General features: G+C 36.0%; 1 protein-coding gene across 2 annotated transcripts in view; it reads right to left on the bottom strand.

The window, feature by feature from the left end:
- Positions 1 to 27,272, bottom strand: part of MBD2 (methyl-CpG binding domain protein 2) — a 62,592-nt gene that overhangs the window by 23,325 nt on the left and 11,995 nt on the right. Inside the window, exons 2-3 of one of the 2 annotated variants that reach the window (XM_045528015.1) lie at positions 23,185 to 23,344; positions 7,212 to 7,349 (exon numbers count right to left, since the gene is read on the bottom strand). In XM_045528015.1, the coding sequence (XP_045383971.1) occupies positions 7,212 to 7,349; positions 23,185 to 23,344 (298 nt within the window). Of the gene's footprint in view, positions 1 to 7,211; positions 7,350 to 20,948; positions 21,181 to 23,184; positions 23,345 to 27,272 lie in introns of those variants that run through there. The other variant, XM_045528016.1, reaches the window with a different exon arrangement.

Genomic DNA, 27,272 nt, shown 5'->3' on the forward strand with positions numbered 1-27,272 from the left:
TTCATGGATCCCTTCACATGATAATTGTCATATTTGAAAATGAGCTAGAAAAATACATGATGATTAGAGGTGATTATAAATGGATAAGCTATGGATTTCTTAATTTTTTAAAAATTCACATATAATGTTTCAGCTACAATCCTTACTCTCCCCATAAAGACTGACCAGTCCACATCTCCAAACTGGTTTCTCTCTCTTGGGCTCCAACCCATCACCTTTTACTACCTGTGCATCCACTGATTAAGAGTATAATACTAACACTCAAATCCATATTTTATTATTTTTTTTAAAAATACTGAGCTATCCTTTAGTATTTCCATGTTCCTGTCAATGACACCATTTCCCCAGCTACCTAATTCTAAGACGCGTCATACAGGCACAGCTGAACAGTCAATAAATTTTGTCAATTATTTTATGACCACCATAAAATAAGCCCTTATCACTAATGCCCCAACCTCCTATAAGAGGTTCTTCAATGATCTCCTAGCCTTAAATTGGTCCTCACACAACATACAATGGCTGGATTAAAACCTCTGTCTAGAATGTTCCCCCCATATTCTGGTTTTGAGGACCATTTATTCCCTCACTCCTGTGGGTTTTTTGCATTGTACTTAATCACAACATGATACGTTATATACATATGTATTTGTCTGACTCTCTCCCTATCACAATAGCTGGTAAGTTCTATGACAGCAGGGACTCTGCTTTGTTCATTGCCGTATCCTCACTGCTTAGAAAAGTGCCTGGTACACATTGAAGGCTCAATAAATAATTTTTGAATAGTGAATAAATTAATTTATTAATTTAACAAATTTACATATTAAGCACTGACATGATGGAAGAACTATGGATAAAGCAATGAATAACTGTAGTACAGTTATAATCAGAAAGGAGAAAACCAGACTTGGTGAATGAGAGGTTTTCTGAACAGATGAAGTGACATCGAAGCTCAGACTTGAGAGATGAGTAGGAAATAGTCAATTGAAGGTGGGAAAGGGAACAGCATGAAATATGGTCAGGGTACACAAGGGCAAGGGTGTGAGATAAACAGCACATCCAAAAGCTGAAAAAGTTCCATATGATTCAAGTGTAACACCAGAGAAGAAAGTGGGGCCAGGGAGGTAAGCAAAAGCCATATCATGAAGGACTTTAAAAACCTATGTTCAGGTGTCTTGACTTTACCCTGCAAACAACAGAAAGCATTAAAGAATTTTTAGCAAAATAACACTATCACATCTTCATGTCAAAAGAGCTTTAAGCTGCAATATGAAGAATGAATTGAAGGGAATAAGGTAAGAAGCAGAACGATGAGATGAAATGATAGTTACCTGGTACGGGGATGGAGCAAGTGAACATTCAGGAGGTAAGGTCAATAGGACTTGTTGGCTAACTAGATGTTTGGGCTGAAAGATGGGAAGAGTCAAGGATAATGCTCAGGTTTCTGGTGTAGGCAGTCAAGTGGACAGTGGTCTTTTTACTGAGATAAAACACATAGAAGAAAGGGCAGGGTTGATAGAATGATGAGGGAGTTTGCTGCTTTTTGTTTGTTTGTTTGTTTGTTTGTTTTTGAGACAGAGCCTCACTCTGTCACCCTGGGTAGAGTGCAGTGGCATCGCTGTAGCTCACTACAACCTTACACTTGTGGGCTCAAGGGTTCCTCCTGCCTCAGCCTCCCGAGCAGCAGTTGTGCATCACCACACCCAGCTAATTTTTCTATTTTTAGTAGAAACGGGGTCTCACTCTTGCTCAGGCTGGTCTTAAACTCCTGAGCTCAAGCGATCCTCCTGCCTCAGCCTCCCATAGTGCTAGCATTATAGGCATGAGCCACTGCACCCAGGCAATGAAGGAGTTTAGTAAGATAAATTAGAGGTGCTGGTGAGACCTTCAAGTGGACAATGTTAGTAGGTGAACTGATGCAAACAACTGAAGCTCAGGATAAAGATATACATTTGGGAATCATTACCTTGTAGATGATAACTGACGCCACGGGAATGAATGAAATCATCTATGGAGGGTTCACATACAGAGAAGAATGCCTAGTACTCCCTGGGAAACCCCATCATTTTAAAGGACGAATAAAGACATAACTAAGAAGGGGACTGAGAAAAAAACAGTATGGAGGAAAACCAAGAAAGTACAGTGCCAGAGAACAAAAGACAGTGTTTCAGAAGACAGGGGCAGTTGCAGTGCTTGATGCCAAAGCAGGCCAAGTAATTTCAGGACTGAAACTTGCCCGTTCAACTTGCCAAGGATCATTAGCAACCTTGATGAGAACAGTTTTGGTGGCACCGTGAGAACAAAAGCTATATTTCAGAGATAGAAAAATTGAGAAATAGGTAAAGTAGATAGTAAATATACACACCACTAAGAAGTCTCGCTATAGTAGGAAAAGAAAGAGAACAATGCTAAAAGGTGATATGAAGTAAAATGAATAATTGTTTTAATATGGTGAAGATTTGAATACATTAAATGCTTTTTGGGAATAAGCCAGTTTAGAGAGAGGTTGAAAATAAAAGGTAACTGACATGCTCTGTTGGGTTGAGGTCTCTGAGAAGGTAGGAGGGAACACACCTGAAGTATACAGATGTTGGAATTAGCTTTAGGCCACCAGGAGATAGCTTTAAGTTCAGTTCACAGGAGTAATAAAAAAACTACTCCCTAGTTCAAAATTCTCTAAACGTTTCTCATTTGTAGAATTTCACACAAATCCCTTAGTCTGTTCAACTTCACAAATATTCAGATAAATATAAATTGCAGATGAAATCACTTTTTAAACTATTGTATTACCCCCAAAAAAGTATCAATAATACTCAGTGCCATAGAAGGTAAGCTGATGCTGGAATGCACATAACTTGTTGATAGTATTTTAATTGGGTACAACCCTTTGAAAATCAATTTGCTGTTATGGATCAAAAATCATAAATATCCACACTAATTATATTTCTGGAAATCTAGCCCAAGGAAACATTGTAAAATATTATTTTCTTAAAAATTTTACATTGTAAAAAAAAAGTCCAGTATATGCCTAATACCTTTTCTAAAGATCTCAAGCCTCCTAGCCATAGCAACCTCACCCTTCTTGAACACAGATAGCACTTGCCTGTGCTATTTATTTGGCACTTTGTACGTGGCATCTTCCCAACATTACCCAGAGTAATGCTTTTAGGTAGTATAAGGCTCATCATCTATTTTCCCTGGCCAGGTAGCCAGTTTCTCTGTCCAGAGAAAAGGAATGTAATATCCTCTGTGGGACACTGTCTTTAGCTTTGCTATTTCTCAATCATAAAAAACATAATGAGGCTATACTATTAATTAAAAAATTGTCAGAGATTAGGAAGAAGTAAATGTTGCTAGAATGCCTGTAATAAATAGTAATTTTCAGTTTATAAAATAGTTTTCAGTTGGGTTTTAACAACTGAAAACTATTTTATAAACTTTATATACAATGTCTTTAAAATGCACATTTTTAAAATTTATCTTTCATCTGAAAATTTTCTCCTAATACATTTTAAAACATTCATTCTAAAAGAAAAGTCTGGCTTCTGAAAAAGCGTAAAAGTTGAAAGAACAATTAGCAAAACAAAATAAAAGGAAAAAAATCTAAAATCAAGTGGAAGATTCAAATCTACTTCTTCACTGGTTTTAAATATTCACTCCTACAAAAAAGTGAATATTCCATAAGAAATGTAATTAATATACAAAGACTACTGAAAACACCAAAAGCCTATCAGCCTCCTATAATCTAATAATTAAAAGAAAGAAGTTATAGCTCAAAGATGAAGTTTCTTTGATTTGAGGATAAAAGAGAGAAAGAAGCTATCAAGATACCAGACAGTATCAAAGATGACAGCATCAAAGAAATAAGAAAGAAACAGAAATGTGAGTTCTTCATATATTGGAAGAGGTAAGCTAGGAAAGACATCCTTACCAACAAAATCACAATTCAATTAGACTAAAGAGAATCTTGAGATGTGTTTTATGTATCTGGCTAAATAAGGACATTTCCATGATCTTACTGTTTGGGATAATAGTCTGATAGTTTGTAGAGTTCCCTCCTCCCCACTCTAGATGTATTTTTAATCTAATGAAAACAAAAGCAATCATCAAATATGCTGATGCTATATTAAAAAATGGCTGGCTATTTATCATAACCAGGTTTTACAAATTCCATCTCTACCCTATTATTTTAATTATAAGCAGAAATCACTGCTGAATTCTGTTTAATGCCCTTTCTTTTACATACCCTAACTTGTACTTTTAAAATTAAAGCATTTTCAAGGAGTCAATACATTTGAAATTCATTAATTCATATATTTTCTAGAAATTCAAATTAGACTGCCATATAATGACCTGGGCATAGGATGTTTGTTCTAAAAGATAAAATTGTTATTTTTAATGATCGCTTCTCATCTAAATTAATCACTTCAAACCTATTCAAGGTAGAGCCTAGGTTAAGGTTCAGAAACCTAATCCTAGTTCTGGGCCTTGAAAGTCAACACTCTAAAAGGAATTATAATAGCACTATCTTGAATATCTTATTTAAAAATGTGATATGGTTAAAGAACAAAAACATATCTATAGAAACCTCAAAAATAGAAACCTCATTGTCTAATTCATTTATTTACTCTATAATAAAAATAACTTTTTCAAATGGAATATTTGGCAATTTATATTACCAACCTAGTTCAATGAATTTAAGTAATGGGTAGCAAAATAGGAAGAATCATTTTGCTTATGTATATTTTGCCATCTGTCTCCTCAATGATAATAGTTGATTAGCAGTCATCTGCCACATGTATGTCAAATATAATTAAAACCAACATCTTTCCTTTACCAACAAACCTGAATCTAAACTGGAATAGTCAGGATGACAGACCATGGTTTTAAAAACATTAATACAAAAATTGTCTTTTTTCCTATTTTCCTCAATGTACAGTTTTATATTTTGGAATCCTATTGGTGAGACGGTAGCCAAATATTACCCCAATTCTTACATTCAAGATAAAGAAAGGGGAAAGAAAACTAATGTCTTAGTATAATCAAAAGCATCCAGCAAAAATGGCAGGTAACATGAGGATAAAGTGAAAAACAGCCCAGCTTTTGGCGAGGTAGCCTGCTAAATAATTTTAAACACTTCCTGTTTATGCAAGCTAAAAGGAAGATTAAACCCTCAAAAGATCTGGGTTAAAATGACATAAGATTTTTTGGAGGAGAGGAAGGAAATGGGACTCAGCTTTTTGGATACATACTTTTCATTTAAGAATAATCTCATCAACCATAATCAAAGAAGGAAAAATTAAAACTACTCAACATACCAAAGAAGAAGGAGCAACTGGTCTGGTTACTCCAACTTTAAAATTTCTAGGTTACCAAAAACTCTACAGCCAGATAAACACCCAGTAAATGATTTACTACAGTTTTTAAAATGGGTGACTGAATTTAGGTGCAGAAAATAATTAAATTATTGCTAAAATGACCAGAATTTGCTAATCAATTGATCTTTAAACATTAGGGTTTATACACTATATTGAGAATGATTTGGCAAAGAAAAGATGAGGATAAAATCTATTAAATACTATCTGTTCTCAATAAGACAACTCAAATTTCCAATGTGGAATGTTACTATCAGTTAAAGATCACATTCCACCTTCTTTATCTTTCAGAGTTTTTGAAGCAAACTGTTTTACCCAATTACATACTTACAAAAATTTCAAATAATAAGTATCTTTGTGAGGAAATGACTTTTTAATCACTAAAAAGCCAAAGGACAAGATGTTCAAGACTTTAGACAGCATCTGAGAAAGAATATAACTAGGGAAGGGCTTTATCAAGGTGGGCAAAGTTCAGAATGGCAGGATTCCTTCCCTGTTGTAATGAATATACTAAAACTTCCGGGGTTTGGTGACTATCACTGGGTGTGGTAGTAAAATGGAAGGGAAAAGCCTCACACAGAAAGCTGAATAGCCCAAAGAAAACCTAAGTGGTGACAAGAGCCTAAAGGCACATGCAGGTACGCATCTTTTATATTGGATGTGATACACTTACATGGCCCCTGTTGAATCTCTTGGGGACCAACAGTAAAGCAAGTTTAGAACTTCAAATCTTGAGACATCTATAGCAAGATGCTGATCCAATGTGGCTCCAAATATCTTCTGTTTTCCTGGCTCACCTGAAGAGGAAAAAACACTACAGAGGATGTGGGAACTGAATTTTTTTAGGTAGTTTCTTCTAGAGCAACTGTCTGAAAGTTTTGGCCCAATCCTTTATGAAGTCTGGAGATGAGACACTTGAAGGACTAGTGAAAAACAAAATTCAAATGAAAAGGTGGAGTGAGACATCTAAAAGGGGAACATGAGAGCAAAAGATAATTGTCGTAGGTAAACCAGTGTTTCTAATCTTTAGGTGGGAGGAGGCAGAGAAAGGAGAGAAAAAAAAATGCACAGATGTTTCTCCCTCCACTCCCTCACCCCAATTGCTTCTAAAAATTCACAAACTACCTAAACTTTTTGACCACAATTAGGGAGTGAATAAGCAAGATTACTTGGAAGGATTAAGCATTTTGCCAAGTCTCCCTCCCCTGGCTATATGGCATTATTAAGCAGCAGGGAGGCCTTGCAGATAATACTTTTTTTTCTAAGAAAAGATTCTGGTGGAATACAGCTTGAAGCAATAAAGAAAGAGAAAAATAAATTGAATTTATACAAAAATGGAAGTCACAGGACAATATACCATATTGACAACATTTATCTAATTCTGTTTTTCAAAAGGGGTGGGACAGATTTCATGAAATAAGAAATCAGAACAAAAAGTGGTTTTAGCTTCCAGATAATAGAAAATATTTTTAAACTAAGCAGCACAAACTACATGCTTCATCCTTCTATGAAATGTTATCCTTGGAAAGATAATCTTTAAAAAACTAAGCTTAGCAGAACCAAGTCTGATGTAAGTTACCACACAAAAGGCATAAAAATGTAGTCCATAATATTAATTAAATTCATTTTTAATTAACTTCTTAAAATTTTTTCTTAAAATATTTAACCTAAATTTTGTATTATTACAGTTATTCTCCGGCATTCACATAATAGCCTAGGACATAAAACAATTTTCTTTCCAAATACATTTCATTTTAACCAGAATTTACTTAAACTATGTCTGGTAAAAATACCAGAATTATCTGAAAAGTAAAATTGGAGAACGAATTAGATCCTTACCTGACGTGGCTGTTCATTCATTCGTTGTGGGTCTGATTTCACTTTATTACTAGGATGATTTGTGACTTTGGTTACTGGTTGTTTGAAAATTGATGCTGTTTGTCTAATTGGCAATGTTGTGTTCAAGTCTGGTTTACCCTGTGAATGTAAGTGTGTTTTTATTAATAAATATTATATTTAAATACAATTTGATGATTTTTAAAATTCAATATCTATTACTATAAATCAGATTATTCCAAACTTCTCAGTCTATCTCAGCATTTTAAATCCTTTAACGTTCATTTTTAAGCATTTTATTATGTAAAACATGCAGGAAGTTTTCTCATAATAAATGACAAGTTTTTTGTATACCTTTAAATGTAAGAAAATTCTCAATATAAAATTCAAAATTAATTTGATTAACAAGATACTAAGTGTAATACATTAAGGACTTTTAAATAAACAAGTATGTTGGTTTATACAAAAGGAAGGAGAACTTCAAGGATAACAATCAGGAGAGCAATTTCTACATTCCAAGAATGGAAGAAAATATTGGCATGCTTGTACATTAAAATATAAACATCCTGATCAGCAGTTAGGAGGCCAGGCTTACATAAAAGTACAAATTAATCCTTTCTTTTGTATAAACATAATTAGGAATGGGAGTTCTAATTCCAGCAAACAGAACTCAATTTAGAAATACATGGTAAAATAAAGAAGTATTCCTTATTTTTAACATACAACAGGTCCTTGGATAATATCATTTTGTTCAATGTCCTAATACTGTAACGACGAGAACAAAATAATGGATTCTCAGCTGGGACCACTGTCTATGTGGACATTCTCTTTTTGCACATTCTCTCCATTGTCTACATGGATTTTCTACGGGTACTCCAGTTTCCTCCCACATTCCAAAGATGGGCACGTTAGATTCATTGGCATGTCTGCATAGTCCCAGACTGAGCGAGCATGGGGGTGTGTGTGCCCTCCAATGAGATGGTGGCCTGTCCAGGTTGGGTCCCCGCCTTGTGCCCTGAGTTGCAGAGACAGGTTCTGGCCACCCTTGATCCTGAACTGAAATAAGCAGATAAATAATGATCTTACTTGTTTCTATTAATGTATCTTAAATGTATGTTGAGCTCACATTTGTTTCAATGTTGAACATTAGAAGTGTTTTGGTCTTTATTTAGAAGTTTGGTTATGTTTTTGTGACCAGAAATATGCCATAGCAACTGAACTTTTGTTTATATCAATTAGCCTATGGTAAAACTGGTTTCATTGTATGTCATTTTGCTTAATTCACAGTTTCCAAGAACCTATCAATGACTTTAAGTGAGGACTTACTGTGTATCACCTTTAATACTGTCAAAGAAAAGACTTAAAATTGAAGCCTCAGAAAGCCATGTAATATGTTTATCTAGTTTTAATTAACCAGTAAATACAATGTAAGATGTGTTCTAGTGAGGTCAAAATGTGGCACGGAATTGCTATTAAGTTCATTTGCAATACTCTAACAAAAAAGAAAAGGGAGAAAACACAATTTAATCACTGTGTGTTTTGATTCTGGCAAAAAAATATAAAAGGTCATATATATCTGAAGACAATATACATCTGACATCTTTTTTTTTTCCAGAGATGAGGTCTCACTCTGTTGCTCAGGCTGAAGTGCACTGGCATGACCATAGCTCACTGCAGCCTTGAACTCCTGGGCTCAGGTGATCCTCCTGCCTCAGCCTCCTGAGTAGCTAGGACTACAGGCATGTGCCACAGCACCAATATGTTTTTGATATAGAAATATACTTGATGAATTTACAGGATATTTAATGAACTATTATCCAGATAGAAACTGTAACGTCCACTTTCATGCTCCAAAACAGTGGTTATCAAACCTGGGCTGTATCAGAATCACCCAGAGGGCTTGTTAAAACACATATTACTAGGCCTCACTCCCAGTCATTGTGATTCAGTAGGTCTGAGATAAGTCCTGGGAATGTGCATTTCTATTAAGGTCTCAGGTGAAGCTGATGCTGATAATCCAGGGAGCACACCTAGAGAAGGACTGCTCTAAAAACAAAGAGTGCAGATTGGTGGCAGGTGGACCAAGCCTAACCCATAGATAAGTGTTCAGTTTTTAGTGCCTTTAACAAATTAAGCCAACTTCTAAAAATCTGGAGTCTTCACATAAAACTCAGAATTCTAGCTTGTCTTAAAAACCTAAAGATTTGGAAATGTCGGGCTTGGTTTGGCAACAATAGGACATGATTAGCAATGGCCGCCCACTAGAGGCTTCAGGTTCTCCTTTTGCAACATTCCTCAACAACTCACATTTGCATTACCTGTCTGGGCCCTGTAGGCATCGAGTTTGTGACCTCTGCTTAAAGAACATTAGCATGCCTAGAAAGGTAAGCATCACAATAAATCTGACAATTACAACTACAGTAGTATTTGGATCCACTATTAAACATGCCCTCACCCTTTCCCCTCCCAACACAACACACACGTCTTCTCTGTGTATACTGTGAATACTTGTCATTTCTTTACCTCAATTTTTTCCCAATGTATGTACTTACCTTTAAAAGATATATTCAGCTGGAGTGACTCTAACCAATATTATTTCTCAGGTATTTGGCTTTATCTTTATGGATTACCAAAAAAATAATTCAAAAATGTGCAAATTCGCCTGACAGGCTGCAAAATAGCCACTTAGGATGCCACCTTTATGAAGTGTGAGGCTCAGGAATCTGCATTTTAAAAGCTCTCCTGCTAATTCTGTGATGCAAAGGAGGTTTGGACACCTCTGACTTACGATGTCTAAAGCATTCTGAGGCCCTCAATGAAATCACCTAACCTGTAGAATATAGTAGTCAATATTCAGTCCTAAAGAAGCTTAACACATAAATGACAGGAGAACATTTCCTGTCACTAGTTTGATGTAATCAATATGTATCACTAAACAATACTTTGCTTGGTTTTTAATGTTTTTGTTCTTTAATAAAGGATATACTCTGCTGGTATTAGAACAAGGTGGCATCAGGAGACAGAGAAGTATGCAACTGTTTGCATGAGCAAACATAGTCATTCAAGCCTGTGAGAGTCTCATTGTTACAAAGGTTAACTGGAGGCAGCAGGATCTATTCTAAACTATGAATCCTGAATCTGTGAAGACTGGAAGGGAAGCATGGAACATGTAAAACTATTGATGCTACAATGGTAAGACTGATGTTTTTGCATGAACTTAAGTTTCTGTACAATAAAGAAAAATTAGAAGGAAAAACTGGCTAAAATATTCAAGATATACAATTAACTTTCATTGTATAATGAGACAGTTTATTCTCCGGGGCACGGAATAAAAGACATTATTCAAGAGTGTCCTGCATTATTCTTCTCTCAGTCATGTTTTGGTTTTTAGTGTTTTTCTCCTTTTTACTGGCCTAGAAGTTCTGACGATAGAAAAATATTTTTACTATTCTAAAACAGTATCATGTAAAGTTGAGTAATCTGTAAAGCTGGACTAACTGGTTTTCCCAGAAACTGATACAAAAATAGTAAATTTTATTACCACTCTCCCCTGAGGACTGCCAAAGAGTCACTGTTAATTCATGCCCAGTCACCACGTGTCTGAGTTTTTCTAAATAGTCAATCTGCCATAAACTTAACAGTTAAAAAGCAAACAGTTTTTAATGGGACAGTATCAAAGCTGTTTATGTATTCAAAATATCCCCTTTCAATATAAGTGAAGCATAAGTTCTTTATATTACAAAATTAAACTGGCAAACACATGCATTCTAATATTAGAACTAAAAGTTTCCAAACTCTGACAAATTTCCTAAGTGTACAGGCTTGCTCTCAAATCAAAACTTAATAAATTTTACAATGTGTATATTAGGCTGAAAGTACTTCATTTTCTTGAGGATCTATTCTACTATCCCCCTAGTTGCTGGGAGGAATATAACATTAATCTCTTTTATCTCAAAAAATTTTACTTCGTCTCTTTCCAAGAAGTATTTGAGGTGTATCTTTATACACTCACAAAGGACAAATATGCAATAAGAGTTAATTTTTAAAAAGAAAAAAATCAAGGACAAGGAGAAAAAAACCTTCCTTTTGAAAAGGTCAATAGTGATACTAGAGCTGAGCATCAAATGTGGATCTGAATTTTCTAGCAGCCTGGGCAAAAAGAGAAACATTAAATTATAGAGGTACCCTAGTCAGAAAGGAGAAAGCATACCAATTAATGCCCTGGTATTAAATCTAGAATTAATAAAAGGACTTAGCATCACAACAAGTATTAAGCAGATTTCAAATGGTTTTTCTTTTTACAGTGACTTTCCATAAAAGCCAAGAACATAAGATGTAAAGGACAATTCAGTGAAAGTGATTCTGAAAGGGCCTAAACCAGTGTACTCTAATTATTATGTAACCTTTCAGTGATCTAACTTGATTAAGGACTCAAAAGAGAATATCTAACGAGGTAGGTGAAGAGCATGTATCATAAACCAGTGGTTGTCAAATACTTTTTTGTATTTCTACCCCCTAAACAAATTCTGAAAATATATATACTCCACCTGCATTTTAAAGTTGACGTTAGGAATACTTCCTATTTTATTTAATGTAATTAGTTGCAAAAGATGCATTTATTAGAAGTATTTTAAATGCTGATACTTTAATAAACTGTTACATCATTTTAAAATGTATATAACAGAATCTAAATATACCCACCATCATCCACTTACATGGACAAACTCTTCAATGGTCATATATTGTATTTCACTCCTTTTTCTCTTTAAATTACTAATTCCATTTCAAAGTTATTTCCTATTTTAAACATGAAAATCTTTCATTGACCATTTATATATCATGAAATTATTTTTTTAAACTTTCTGTGACCATAAAGCTCTTAGTGATAAAACAAATTTCTTCTGGTTTACTACAATTATTAGTGTATAACCCAAAGTGACATACTACAAAATTTAATATATAATCCATAAACATAAAAGATAAATATTAGATACATAGATTAATGAAAAGAATTTTTAAAAATAACTTTATGTTCTTGAATATTACTAATCGCTAGAATGGAACAAGGTTTAGCATCTATTCCTATTCTTCATTCTTTATAAATGTAGCACTGAGAAACCTTGCTCACATAAATGAGTAGATAGAATAAGTTTTATTCCATGTCACTCAAATCTCTGAACTTCTTTTGAGTTATGTTAAAATATCACATAGTGAGCCATCCAAAAATGTTCAACAGTTGACATCTACATAAAGCCCTCTCTATTTTGCTGAAAGCAAATTCCTTCCTTGTAGAAAGAACTGTTACCTAGTCATTCATTTTCTCAATCCAACCAATATTTCAAATTGTCCTGTTAGTGCTGTTAGTGGAAACTTTTTTTTTTTCTGGAGACAAGGTCTCCCTCGTTGCCCAGGCTAGAGTACAGTGATGCAAGCATAGCTTACTGCAGCCTCTAACTCTTAGGCCCAGGAGATCCTTCTGCCTCACCTCCCAAAATGTTGGGATTACAGGCATGAGCCACCACACCTGCCTGAAATCAAACATTTTGTACTATGGTAATATTGCAGAAAAGTGAGAAGTGTACTCTTCTGTAAAATGAGAGGTTGACTGTAAAGGAAAATTAGGAGAAAAAATTACAGGTACTCCTATCATAGGTACCTTCTCAGATCAATTGAAGGAAAGAGTATACATGGAATTTAAAGATATTAAAATGGACTCCTTGAAAACACTCCATGTCTATGTATACCATGTAAATTCTTCATATAGCATGGTTTGAACACTGGAGACTTACACCATACTATATTCTAAATACCACTTTTCTCAACCTGGCTTTGAAAGAAAGCTGTATGACAGTTCAAATTGTACATATTCTAGGGCCCAAGCCTTGAGGACTCGTTTTATCTTTAAAATTCATGAAATTTTTGCGCTTTATCTTAAAAACTAGCCAAGTTTGTTTTAAGGTAAAAGTGTTGCTCTACTTATCCAAAATGTTCAAATAAAACTGACATTTCCAAGTATCATTTTAATTCTGTGGTACTGCATACACCACATGGCCCTAAGAGATACTCATGCCCCAATTTGAGAAGCAAAGATTTTGATCTCTGTAAGGTCAGTTTCCTCATCTGTGAGTGAGGATAATAACAATAGCTATTGCATAAGAGTCTTATAAAGATGAAACAAGATAATGCATGTTATGATGCTGCTGCTGCTAATGCAACTTTCAGTCAATCATTGAACAAATATTGAATGTCTACTATGTGCCAGGCATTGACTGGATGACAAATATGCAGTCATGAAAAAATTTCTATCTCAGACTTACATTCTGGGGTTAGGGAGAAGACAACAATTAGCAAAACAGATTTACAGCTTATAGTCATATTGGCACTTAAATTCTGAATAAACAGCAGCTATTTCTTTAGCATTAGCATGTTATTGAACATGCCATTGAAATTTAGAAATGCTACCTATTAAGCTTTCCCAGCAAGAAAGCCATCCCCTGGTTCAAACCAAGGCGTGCCTGAGTGATAGCCGTAGGTCAAATCAAGGCTACACTCAGAAAGTAATTGCAGATTTGCTCCAGAATATGTACAGTAGCCAATAGTAAATGCCTTTCCACAAAATCAAATGCCAACAATGAAAAGTGCCTTAGAATCCTTGGAAGAATTGTGGAAACAGTCACACAAATGGTTTTCTGCAGCACTTAATTCTTTCACTAACCTGGGGTCTACAAGTTTGGTTTACTCTTCAGGACCTATAAAACTTAGTGAAACAGACCTCGATTGTCCACGGAAACCTGGGGATCCAAAATAAATCTTGTCAAAGCCATAGCATGGGCAGTTATGTCCCCAAATCTACCTTCATTATTAGCACTATAGGCAAACCCAGGCCCTCTCAAAAGGTTCTATCACACTTGGATACATTTGAAGCACCAACTTATGACAAACCCAATATCACACTGAACAAATCATTCTCATCAGCAAGCCTGTTTAATAACATGGCTAAAGTTGTTCTGTTCACTTTCTGCTTGCTAGCAGTCTTTATCCAATCAGTATCTAAATGCATGGCTCAAATTAGCCAAAAAGATGGAACAGTGCTGTTAGCTAATAACCTTCTAATTATTTTATTAGCTAAAGATAAATATCCTTTATTTATTAAGAATATTTCTGTATATGAGAGACAATTAAAAGTTCTTTGGACAAGAGAATACTAATTAGTTCTACTGTCCTTTGCTACATTTTACCTTTCTTCATTCACTAATTCATTCATAATTTATTCATTAAACAATCACTGTTCAAGTCACTATCATCTCTATCTGAACAAATACAACAGCTTCCTAACTGGCCCCCAATTTCCACTTCTGTATCTCTGCAAAACAGTCTCCACATACAGCCAAAGCAATCATATTGCCACCTACGTAGAGCCCTCAAACAGCATTCTGTACCATTCCTTGTGCCGGCTTACCACATCCACGATCAGGCTTGTCTAGTTCTTCAACCTCACCTAGTACCAGTCTCTCACTCCCTAAGCTCCAGCCAACCTAGCCTAAAGTCCTCATATGCTGACTACATCCTGCCTTAGGGAATTTGCACTATTCCCTCCACATGGAATGCTTTTCCCTCTGGTTTTTGTGTAGCTGACTCCTTAAGTAGTCTCATATTCTGTCCTAAACTCGATGCTAAATGGGTACTAAATAAGTAGAAAATATAATTCAATGTAGTCTACAATATACATCTCAAATTTACTAAGAATAGGCATCTGTATTATCTGCCTCAAGATTATCAATGTAAAAGAAATAATCCTAAACTTAGTTAATAAATCTATTGCTATTTAACATTAGGTTATGCTTATAAATAAGCACATCAGCGTCTTCCTCTGAGTCAGACAGCCAGTCTCCCATGGGAAAATAATCTAGGCTACAGATGGTGTTTTTGACAAAGTCACTGTCATTCATAGTGCTGTTCTATCATGAAATAATGGGAAATAAAAAGAACAAAGAATCTAAGGCTCAGCAGACTGTTAACATGGGAAGACATCAAAATAAGCTGTGTACATGGCAGGAAGCATACCATGTTGCTCTTAGGGAGCGAAGGTTCAGGAAAATATGTTCTTCAATGATGAATCTGAAAACTTAGATCATCTCACTGTAATTTACCATAGTAACTTTTTATCTGTATAGTTAGACAACAACCTAAAATTACGTATGGTGATTTTAGACAAAGGAGACAGATTATGGAAATTAATACACTGGGGCAAAGCGTAAGGTCAATTAATAGGAAAGTCAATGGGCAAGTTATAAAGATGGAACAGTTTATCCCTTAGATGAGTTGTACAGAATTTTTAACTGGTAAGAATAATATTAATTTGGAGACATACAAAGCTAATTGGCCTTAGACGCAAATCAACTTTAAAGAGAATCAAACTTGCCCCAAATGGTCAACCATTCTCCCTTACGGAGATAAGCAGGAGTTGAAGGAGCCCATACTCTGCTGAGTAGTTCTGTCATAGATCACTATGTAGGAGGCTGAGAATTAAGGTCAAGAACAAAGCCAGTTCTGGTGGCACTAGGAGTTCCAGACAGGTCCTAGTTGCACTAAGAAAAGTTTCTCTGTAGAACAGTAATCCAGCAGGGGTATACATACCTCCTTTCTAAAAAGTCAAGACCAGAACATTTCAACTGTTTCTATACTCTGCCTAACAATTATTACATCTAATCCCACCACACCTCACATCCCTGTCTACCCAGGTAATGATCAAATGGCCACGTCTCTCAGATCACACATTATCACCCACCACTCGTCCCCATAATATTCTATGTATCTACCCAATACTTCAGTAGATCTCAAACTTCTTTGACCTCAACTAAGAGTGAAAATATATTTTACATCATGACTCAGCATATACAGGGTGTATTTATCATGAAATTCTCCTAAAACAAACTTACCCTTAGTAAATGTAATGTACACTGACCATTTATTTCATATTTTTAAAAATTCTAGTTATGAGCCATTACTTTGATTTAATGATCTGAAGTTTGAAAACCAATTCCCTAACCTTACCCATCCCTGAGATCTAGGATCTGTCTACTTCTATCTCCACAGGCACATGTGTCTAGGCCATTGTCATTCCTCATTGGACCACAACAGCTACTTGCTCCCCACTTCCACTTTCCCCATTTCAATACTAAATTAACAGAAACCTGTATTCAATAGTGGCCCCAGACTTATCCCTTGGAAAAACTTCAGGGCCTAGAAATGCTAGATTTATCACCTGTGATCTATTCACTCCCCCTCTCTGCCCCAACTATATCTACAGAGACCAGAAAACAATCCCTTCAGCAAGACCTTAATACACTGACAAAGAGAGCATCTGCATTTTTGGAAAAGATTTTACATTCTCCACAGGCCAGGAATGTTGGTGGAAGAAATGAGGTCTTTGTTTTTAGTTTGAATGGAAGAATCCTAGGATGGTAGAAGAGGCAGTTTTTACCACAATATGCCCTACCAGGAGTTGGCAATCAGATTGTTCTTACCACAGGGCTCTTTGGTGGTGGTTAATTGGCCATGAGGTCCCTCAGGCAGAAATAAATTAGCCCACTAAGGTACTACACTTCAATAACTAAAAGAAATCCATGTTCAAACAAAAGCCTGATCTGAGCTACAGCAGTGACCTGGCTCCTCACCTGTTCCATCACACCTTCTCTCAAGGCTTGCTCCTTCTCCTGCCTTGAAAACAGTGGTTATTTTTTCAGCTCCAGATTCCTCTGAGAATTTGAGGTAGACTCTCTCTTAGAAAAATGCACACAGAAAATATTGCACACAACTCAAAGGTTCCTGGAGGTCTTCCTGTGGTGTGGACCATCAGATTAGAAACCCCCGTCTCTGTATTAGTTCCTTCCAAGCTGGTCTCTTTCAACCTCAAGAGGAAAAATAACCGTAATAATAACGTTCCTCAATCATGCATTCTCTTCCAAATATTGTCCTCTCTTTTCTACCTCTCATTCTTCATAAGAGTAGTCCAAGCATTTTTGTGGGGAGAAGGATAAAAATGAACATATGTGTACATGTGTGTAAATGCAGAGAAGCTCTAGAAGGATACACAAAAAAACCTCATTAACAACAGTGTTCCCTAAGGAAGAGGACTCACGCTGAGTCCTCTTCCTTAGAGGAGAGGGAAGGAGACATGTTTCATTTAATATCCTTTTCACTTTTCACTACATGCACAAATTGCTTGACCAAATAATGATTCAAAATTTTAAAACTTTTAAAAGAGCAGGCACATTTTGTCTCTCATTTCCCAGAAATTTTCTGGCATTCTAAATATGACTTCTGATCTTTCCATCCGTTGAAACTGGTTATGTAAAGGTCACCAGTTGCCGTCTAAGGACTTTATCCTCCTTGATGTCTCCATAACATTTTACAAAATGGCGTTTTGTAGGCTTTTATAACACCGCATTCTCTTGATTCTCTTATTTTCTTTCTGGAAGATCTTCTCACTCTCCACAAGATTAATTTATTCATTTAATCCACAGGCCTACAGTGTGCAAGATACTTTTCTTCTGTTTGTCCTTATGTTGGGCTATACCAATGACAAATCAGTAGGATAGGAGTTCTCAAAGTGTGACCTGAGAATTCCTGGGGGTCCACAAGATCCTTTTGGAAGTTCAAGAAACTATTTTTTTTTTTTTTTTTGAGACAGGATCTCACTCCGTTGCCCAGGCTAGAGTACAGTAGTGCCATCATGGTTCACTGAAACCTCAAACTCCTGGGCTCATGCCATCCTCCTGCCTCAGCCTCCTGAGTAGCTGGGACTGTATGTGCATGGCACTGCACCCAGCTAATTTTTTTTATTATTTTTTGTAGAGATGGGGTCTTGCTATGTTTCTCAGGCTCATTTCAAACTGCTGGCCTCAAGCAAGCCTCCCACCTTGGCCTCCCAAAGTGCTGGGATCAGAAGCAGGAGCCACTACACTCAGCCAAGAAACAAAATTATTTTAACTCAATCTTCTTCACTCAGGCCCCAAAGTTGCCCTTCTTCCCCTATTCCTTGACTCTCCTGCTCCAGGTGACCAAAGCCAAACTTGTGGCAGGCATAAAAAATTCTCTCTCTATAATCATCAGGTACTTACATCTACTAATTTCTCCTGACTGAGTCTTACCTTTCCATACCTCCTGCCACAGCATTAATTCAGGCCATTATTACTCTTCTAGACTACAACAGCCCAACCAGTCTCCCTACTTCCAGTTTCACCCCTTCTCAAATCTAGTTTCCATAGTGTGCTCCATTCCATATCCAATACTCAAATCTGATTCTCACCAGCACCACCCACTCATTTAAGAGTTTCACAAGTTGCACAGAAACTGCCTCCAAAATACATGAGCTCTCTATAAAAATGTCCTATTGTTTTGTTGATAATTAAAACAAACACTTTCTAGAACTGGTTGAGAACCTAGATATACCCATACAGAATCCAATTCTGTGTTTATAATGACAATAACATGCTACCACCTTACACTAAGATAATTCATGAGAAATAAATAATGGCAGACTTAAGAGACAACTGATTCCACTCAAGAGAATATGATGCTCTTTATTTCCAAATGTATTAAATTTGGGTGAATAGAGAGAAATGTGATGAAAGAACTCTTTCCAAGGTATTAGTAGTATTATCAAGCCAAACTAAAAAAAAAAACATTCCATATCATATTCATATTGTAAGAAACTTGTAAAATACATCATATGTCACATTAATGTTAGGGAACTTGAATTTTATTTGTTTTATAGATTTAATTTATAAATATTTTGCTGTTAAGACCTAGAAACACAACAAATTCAGTTTAATGTTTACACACCTGAAACATTAAAAGGAATTTCTAGTGATAAAACCAAGCTACTTGAAGTCCCCTAAACGTATCTTGCACTCAGAAGAACCACTGTATTCTTCTTTATCCAATCCAATGCTAGAGTGTCTCCAATTAGATTTTTTTTTAGAAACTATCATCTTGCCTCTAGTTTCCTTCTAAAAACGTTGAGGGTCATATCTTTGAAACCTTGAAACATTTCATCTTTGAAAAATCAAATACTACATAAATGCCTAAACAATATTTAGCTTTTGAAGCAAAGGTTTTATTGTTTTATTTACATATTGAGAGGCATAGCTCTACTTTCTGTTGTTGTTCTTTTTTCACTAAGAATATGCAAAATACAGACAGGCACAGCTCTAGAACTGAGTCATCTAATATGGCAGCCAGTAGGCACATGTGGCTATTTAAATTCAAATTATGTAAAACTAAAAATTGAGTTATTTAGTAGACTATAGCTACATTTCAAGTACTCAACAGCCATATGTAGCTGTGGTTAAAAGATTTCCATCTTCACAGAAAGTTCCACTGCATAGGTTGCTCTGTAACTTCTCCCTCTGAGAAAGCTACTCATGACTTCAAATATCAGCTCTGTGCTGACGACTTCCAAATCATTCTTTAAGACTTTTTCCACTAACCTAATAGAGTATCTTCAGTAATCTGCTTGATAGTTCATCTGTCAGCTGGAGAGATGAGGGCGGTGGTTAGAAATAATTATGGTGGTGGCAAGAAAATCAGCAAGATATAATGTAATCAAGAATGGAACCTTTCAGGGTAAGGTTAAGATTGAGTCTAAGACAACTGAAATATGTAGTGCAAGAACAGTAGTAGACATTAATCAAAAGACAATGCCCACTCTACCCTACCCAACCATCCTAAAATAATTAAAAACCACTTTGCAAAGATCTTCAAAAGGTATCTTTCCAATCACACCTAAAGATACTATTCACCACCAGTAACTCACCTTTGATATGGAAGATATATTAACATCACAACTTATAGTCAATATAAATTACAAGTTAGCCTGTTTCAAAGTTTGTTTTGTTAATTACATCTCTAATTCTTTAAAGATAAGAATTTTTTAAAATGTAAAAAACAACACAATTAATAGTGTACTTTAGCCAGCTTTACAACTTCAAAGCAAAACACTACCTCAGATTCCTATTAATCACTATAAAGCTCCCAGTTTTCTTTATACTGTACTATCATAAAAAAGATATAATAGTTATTATCTACAAATTTATTTTCTGTTTTATAGAAATATCTAATGTTGGTGTTACTCCAAGAGAGCTTCTTTTTTTGAGACAGAGTCTCGCTCTGTTGCCTGGGCTAGAGTGCCGTGGCGTCAAGCTCACAGCAACCTCAAACTCCCGGCCTTAAGCAATCCTTCTGTCTTAGCCTCCCGAGTAGCTGGGACTACAGGCATGTGCCACCATGCCTGGCTAATTTTTTTTCTATGTATATTTTTAGCTGTCCAGATCATTTCTTTCTATTTTTAGTAGAGATGGGGTCTCGCTCTTGCTCAGCCTGGCAAGAGACCTTATTTTTAAAAATATAAACTCCACTTTCTGACTCTGAAGCTAAGATAAAAATCAAATGCAAAAATAAGACCATGCCCCCCCAAATTCAGTTAGAAACCTTCATAAAACAATGAAAATGAAAGGCATTTCCAAAATAATGTATGGTATATTAATTTATTTAATATTTATTACCACTATAAACTTCTGGAATGAGGTAGATATTAAATCAAATAAGCATAAAGCAACATTTATTAAGTACCTACCGTGTGCTGGGCTTTAGACTATATATACAAAACCAAAAAACACATGGTCCCTGCCCTCATGGAGCTCACAGTCTAGCTGAAGCAGACAAACAGTCACAAATACAACAGCAAAGCACCAGGCAAGCATTACGGAAGAAGGGACTGGTTCTGCCTGGAGCATGCAGGGCAGGCTTCCCAGAGATGGAGACAATGGAGCTGGGCCTTGGATGAGGAGGAGTTCGCCAGATGGAAGGGAAGGGGGGAAGCACACTCCAAGGAGAGGCAACAGCATATGAGCAAGCAGAATCTTGAAAGCGCATGCCATTGTGCAGGATGATGAGCGGTCCAGTGCAGCTAGAGCAGAAAAGTGCACACAAACTAAAGAGATGAATTAGTTTTTCACTTTTAATGAACCGCAAGTGTCAGGAAATACATCTTCATATTACAATTAATGTAGCTAAACTGTGATTCTGGTAACAGTAGGGTAATTCAAAAGCATTCTATTCATTTCCTACTTGAGCCCCTTCTAGCCCCATCTGTAGGTGCCCAGCACTGTGGTCAGAATTTGAAAAGGGAAGTCTTAAAAACATAAATCTTAATTTTCCTCTGTACATTTAAGAACCAAACCAACCTCAAAATAAAGGTTTCCTCAAGCTGAAATCATTGTGCTTCACTTACACACACACAAGGTCCTAACTTTTGCTAACTTGAGCTCCCTCTACTCCTACTCTTATCTTTAACATTTTCATAACTATCACCCCAAACTAATCCTATAGTTAAGCAACACAGAGGCAATTTAGCCTTTCCTCTCATTCTGCCTCTCTGAACAAAGTACCTGCCAATGCTCCTATGGAAACCAACACAAAGTATTATGATGTGAGGGAACAATACATTCTGACCTCCATACCAATTTATAGAAATTAAACTACTACTGAAAACCAAATTATTAAGCTGAATTCTGAATAAGGGCAGGTATGAAGCAAAGACTCCATGCCCTTCAGAAAAAGTAACAAGGACAAGAAGGAAGACAGCTTAGGTCAGAAAGTTTCCTACACTGGCTACGAAGCAACACTGTCCACCAAGGCTGTTTGGAGCTCAGGAAGGTGGCAGCTTAGGGTAAGGGCAGCGGGGAAAGGAAAGGAAAGGAAGTAACAGGGGTCAAATACTTTGCTAGATGTTGTTATGTAAATTCCCATTTACTCCTCACAGTAATGCTAAGGGAAAAAAAATTTTATTTTCTTAATTTTACAAATAAAAAACCTGAGGTCCTTGGAGGTTAAGAAAGTTTCCCCACGACTACCTCAGCTAATAAGTAGCAGCACCAGCTCACCAAATCATGCCTTCCTGGGTCCAAAGCCCCTTTCCACTCTACTACACTGCCTTTGGGTTCCGAAAAGGAATGCAGCACTCTCAAGAGACATGCAGGGTTATACTGGTCATACTCTAAGAAAGAAAAGCCCCTACTGCTCCCGCCACTATTTTCACAACATCGGTGTGAGACAACAGTGGTGGCAATACCTGTACACACAGATCCCTGAAATTTAGAGGAAGAAAAATCGAGAAAAAAATGGTACATATGTTTAGTTGCCCTTGGGGAAAAAGAAGTTTTCTTTACAAAGATATCGGGTGCTTTAATACAATTAAATTAGTACAGGTTGAGTATCCCTGATCCAAAATATTAATATTTAGGATCAGTTTCAAATTTAGGATTTTTTTTCCAATTTAGAATGCTCAACCTGTATCATAGTTCAAATGGGACTTGTTAAAATTGGTACAAAATAAACTATCAACCAAGCAGCTCAATAAAAATAAGAGCTAATGGAAAAATCTCCAATCACAGTATTAGGATGAGAATATTATTCCTAAAGGTCATTATCCTTAGTATCATCAAAAGTCAAAATAAAAACTGCCCTTTCTCAAATCTTGAACCTGAAAATTAATAGGTAATTATAAACTATGTGGTATGGATACTTGTCACTTGAAAATTTTGCCTTCTTTTGGGCAAAAGGAACTATTTTAAGGGGGGCAAAAGCAGACAATTAACATCAACAAAGAAATCTTTTGTAAATAGTCCCAATGGGCCAAAAAATGTGATGTATGTTGGCCTAGAGAGATATTAAAATGTTGTTTTCTACTGTGCACAATTTACTAATGCTCTCTCCACGTAAGTACTACTGCCACATACCAGAAAATAAACCAGCTTTAAGTTAAAAAGCTTCACAGGGCAGGGAGGGGGTATTGGTGGGGGGGGGTGGACAACAAACCGATGGGACATTCAGACAACCAAAATTCCAATGTGAGACACTTTTTGGAGAGCTTTTGAAGTAGCATCTATATGCTGTAAGTAAATTCACCAACCTTATTTTGATTGAGAGGATCATTCCGCAGTCTCTGTTTGTTCTTCTGTAATTTACTAGGCATCATCTTTCCAGTTCTGAAGTCAAAACTGCTGAGGTCAACAGTATTTCCCAGGTACCTTGCCAACTGAGGTTTGCTTCTGAACTTCTTACCACTTGGACTAGAAGAAAGATAAGGTTAATTGAACAAAAGGCAACAATATTTACCCTTGATCTCTACATAAACTTTTTTCTTCATGCCTTCCTCTGCCCCCAATCACTACCACATTATAATTTTAAATATGATTTTTTTTGAAAAAACATTAAAGTTTTCAAGGAACTTCATAACTTCCCTGTAAGAAGAGATAATGTGTCATCTACTATAATGCTCCCCTTGGTAATCTACTGGAGCACATAAAGGATGTTGCTACAGATTATCCCACTGGTCATTCACCCAGCAACCACTGACAGAAACCAAACACAAACTGCACACAGAGCACAATATGCACACTGCAAATGTCTTCAATCTTACAAACTTTCTTTCCATATTGACTTTTGAAATTCTATTTTTTTCCTGTAAGTATTACATATATATAATGCCAGCAAAAATCAGAAAGAACTTCAAAACAAACTCTTTTGATGTCAACAACCCTGGTTAAAAGCACACACAGACACTTGGAATCCATATAATTTTTGAGCTACCAATTTAGGATTGTAACATTTATAATAGAAAAAAATTCTTGAATCTTGACAATATTTAAATACTAATATAACTATTAAAAGGAGAAAAATAAGGCAAACATGTGCTTATACAATACTGACATGAATTTTGTTAGCCAAACTCCTGCCTTAGAGAAGTGCATCAAGAATAATTTACTTCTTGTAAGAAATATTGCCAAAGCTGGAAAATTACAAAAGTGCCAGAATTATACGGAGGCCTAAACTAGTCTTTCCTAAGGAATTTTTACTATGTGGCATTAATCTGTAAGAAATTTTTTATAGGAAGAATGCCCCAAAGTCTTATCTAATAAATTTTCTGAGCTAAATGTGCTACAGCAAATTGTTAAAGTGTGACATGTCACAAAAAGAAAACTATGAGAATTGTAGAATATCTCTCAAAGAAGCCAACATGTCACATTTGGAACTTAACCTTGCAACACATGACCACAATAAAAAAAAAAAAAAACTCAACAAGAAGACAAAAGGAAAAAGGCTGAGAAATCAACCAATAAAATATTCCCCTGGAACACGAAACAACTCTCTGGATCAAGCCCAAACCAATACACCCCATTTGTCTAAAGTATTCTGCCCCCACAGACTTCAAGACAACTGAAGAATGTAACAAAATTCTTCTTCCACAATCACATGACTTAAGTATTCCTGAAACACAATTCAAGGTATAGAATTCAGCCAACAGATGAAGATAACAACTAGTAACAAGAACAGAGCAGAACCAAGCAGACAACAAGAACACACCAGGGGAAAGAACATAGGATTATGTATATGCAAACCTCAATTCCAATTCTAACCTAGATTTCCAAATATGCTCAGTATCACAAAATAAAACAGCAAGTCACTCTCAATATTGTCCAAAACTTGAATCATCTCTGCCCACCAAACATGTCCACCCTCAAACCTGATCTATAATTCCCGATTTCTGTTAGCCACATCATTATCCACTTAGTACTTAGTCCTCCAGGGTAGAAGGACACACCACAACCCTTCAGTGCCCCCATCCCTCAGCCACACATCCAGTACCAAGTCCTAAACATCAGAGATTCCTCGATGCTGACAAAATAGTTTCACCTCCTTAAGAAAACATCAAAAACTTTCAATCTGTAATATATATTTTTTTCCAGATTCCTTTCCCAGCAGCCTTGGTACCCTACATTCTATATGTAACGTCGCCAAAATATGCCATAAACCTTTGACTCTTGTAGCCACATCTTTCCATATGAAAGACTAAGCATAAACAAGACCCTGCCAGTCAAGGGGCTATTAAATACTCCACACTCAGCTAAAATGTTACCTCCCCTAGATGCCTTCTGAGAGTCTTCAATACAAGTTAGAAATAACTCTACTATCTCCTGAAATCCTATTTCATTACAACAATTCCTATATATTTTCTTCATGAGTCAAACAACCAAAAATTATAACACCACTTTTTAAAATCCTCAAATACCATAGACAGGTTAGCATTGAACAAGACAACTTTCTAAGAGAAAAAAAAAAAACCTTATCATTTGACTGGTAAAGGATGTGGTTTTCATTTGCAGACCCAATGGAATAAATCTCAGGCTCACGCCTGTAATGCTAGCACTTTGGGAGGCTGAGGCAGGAGGATCACTTGAGGCCAAGAGTTCAAGACCAGCCTGGGCAACACAAGGAGATCCCATCTCTACAAAAAATTTAAAAATGAGCTGAGTATGGTGGCATGCACCGGTAGTCCCAGCTACTCAGGAGGCTGAGGCAGGAGAATTGCTTCAACCCAGGAGTTTGAGGCTGTAGTGAGCTATGATCGCACCACTGCACTCCAGCCTGGGCAACAGAGCGAGATCCTGTCTCAAAAAAAAAAAAAAATTAAAAATAATTAACAGTCACACTGCATTTGCATAGAATTTTAAAAAATTTTTTCATGGTTAATCTGTTATACTGCCTAAGAAATGAAGTATTACTAATTGACTCAAATTAATTTGAAAAACTGGTAAAGATTATGTCACTTATTAATATATAATTACAACTAATTTTAATTAAGTTGCAATAGCCATATAATCCCTATAATCACATACTCAAGCTACTGGTAAACAAGATTCTGATAAACTATTTGATATACCTCAAAAATGAAAAAAAATCTCTACACAAAATAAAATGACAACTCTCAATCAGATATCCCTCAAATAGATCTCTTCAGTACAACAAAAAGCTGGGCGCAAGAGTGGACCTTGTCTTGACAGGTTAATTTTTCAGAAGATGAAACTATGCAGGTAGTAACTTTTACCAAAAAGATAAGCACTAAGAAGATGGCTTAGAGACAAATATAAAGCCTTTTTAGAGGGAATCAATTGACAAATTTCACAAATTAGACCTGCAATAAGTAGTTCCTTACGTAATAGTTGAAATGTCAGTTATCTACTGCAGCTGAAAATACACTAGAGCCCAGAGCCCCACTACATTTCTCTACAGAACAAAACTCATCAGAGATCAATTCATTTTAGACACCTCTCCCCCAAATCAAGAAAATTTAAATACCTAAGAACTCAAATAAAAGGCTCTACTCCTAGCCTAAGCAAGAGTGAGACCCCGTCTCTACTAAAAATGGAAAAAATCAGCTGGGCAACTAAAAATAGAAAAAATTAGCGGGGCATGGTGGTGTGTGCCTGTAGTTACAGCTACACAGGAGGCTGAGGCAGGAGGGTTGCTTGAGCCCAGGATTTTGAGGTTGCTGTGAGCTAGGCTGACGCCACGGCACTCTAGCCAGGGCAACAGAGAGAAACTATGTATGTATGTATGTATGTATGTATGTACGTATGTATGAATGAATAAATAAATAATAAAAAAATAGTTTAAAAAAGGCTATACTCAAATGTTATTGTGTATGTTTATAATCTAGATTAGCAGTTTCCCATGGCTTAAAATTGTTCCCATGTTTCTTGATTTTAAAAATAAAATGGAAGGTATTTATTATAAAATAGCTGATATACTATAAAAAGGCCTGACATACTCTAATAATAAACTAAATTAGCAATGAAGGAAAAAAATGTAGAAGTCAAGTTATAACTATTAGCATATCTAAAAGAAAGTTGGAATATCAACTATTAATAGTAACCAGGAAATTCTTACTCATACTGAATCACTACGTCCTGTCATGAAGATGGAATTCTATGAAACATCTGTACTGGATAGCTACAAGTACTTGTCACATATAATGTTGCCTTCCGAAAACAGTACAAGCCATTCTCTTCTCCGTTACTGCAGTATCTTGTGCATGGTGCTTTAAGGAAAGTGAACCTAGCTCCCCTAGGGGATTTTAAGGCCAGGGACCTTTCTCTGCAGATTAAGGTGAACAAGGAGGAGTACAAGGCCCAAGGGAATGGTTAAGCAGGAATTCTG

This window comes from Lemur catta, chromosome 16 (genome assembly GCF_020740605.2).
Source record: "Lemur catta isolate mLemCat1 chromosome 16, mLemCat1.pri, whole genome shotgun sequence".
NCBI lineage: Eukaryota > Metazoa > Chordata > Mammalia > Primates > Lemuridae > Lemur > Lemur catta.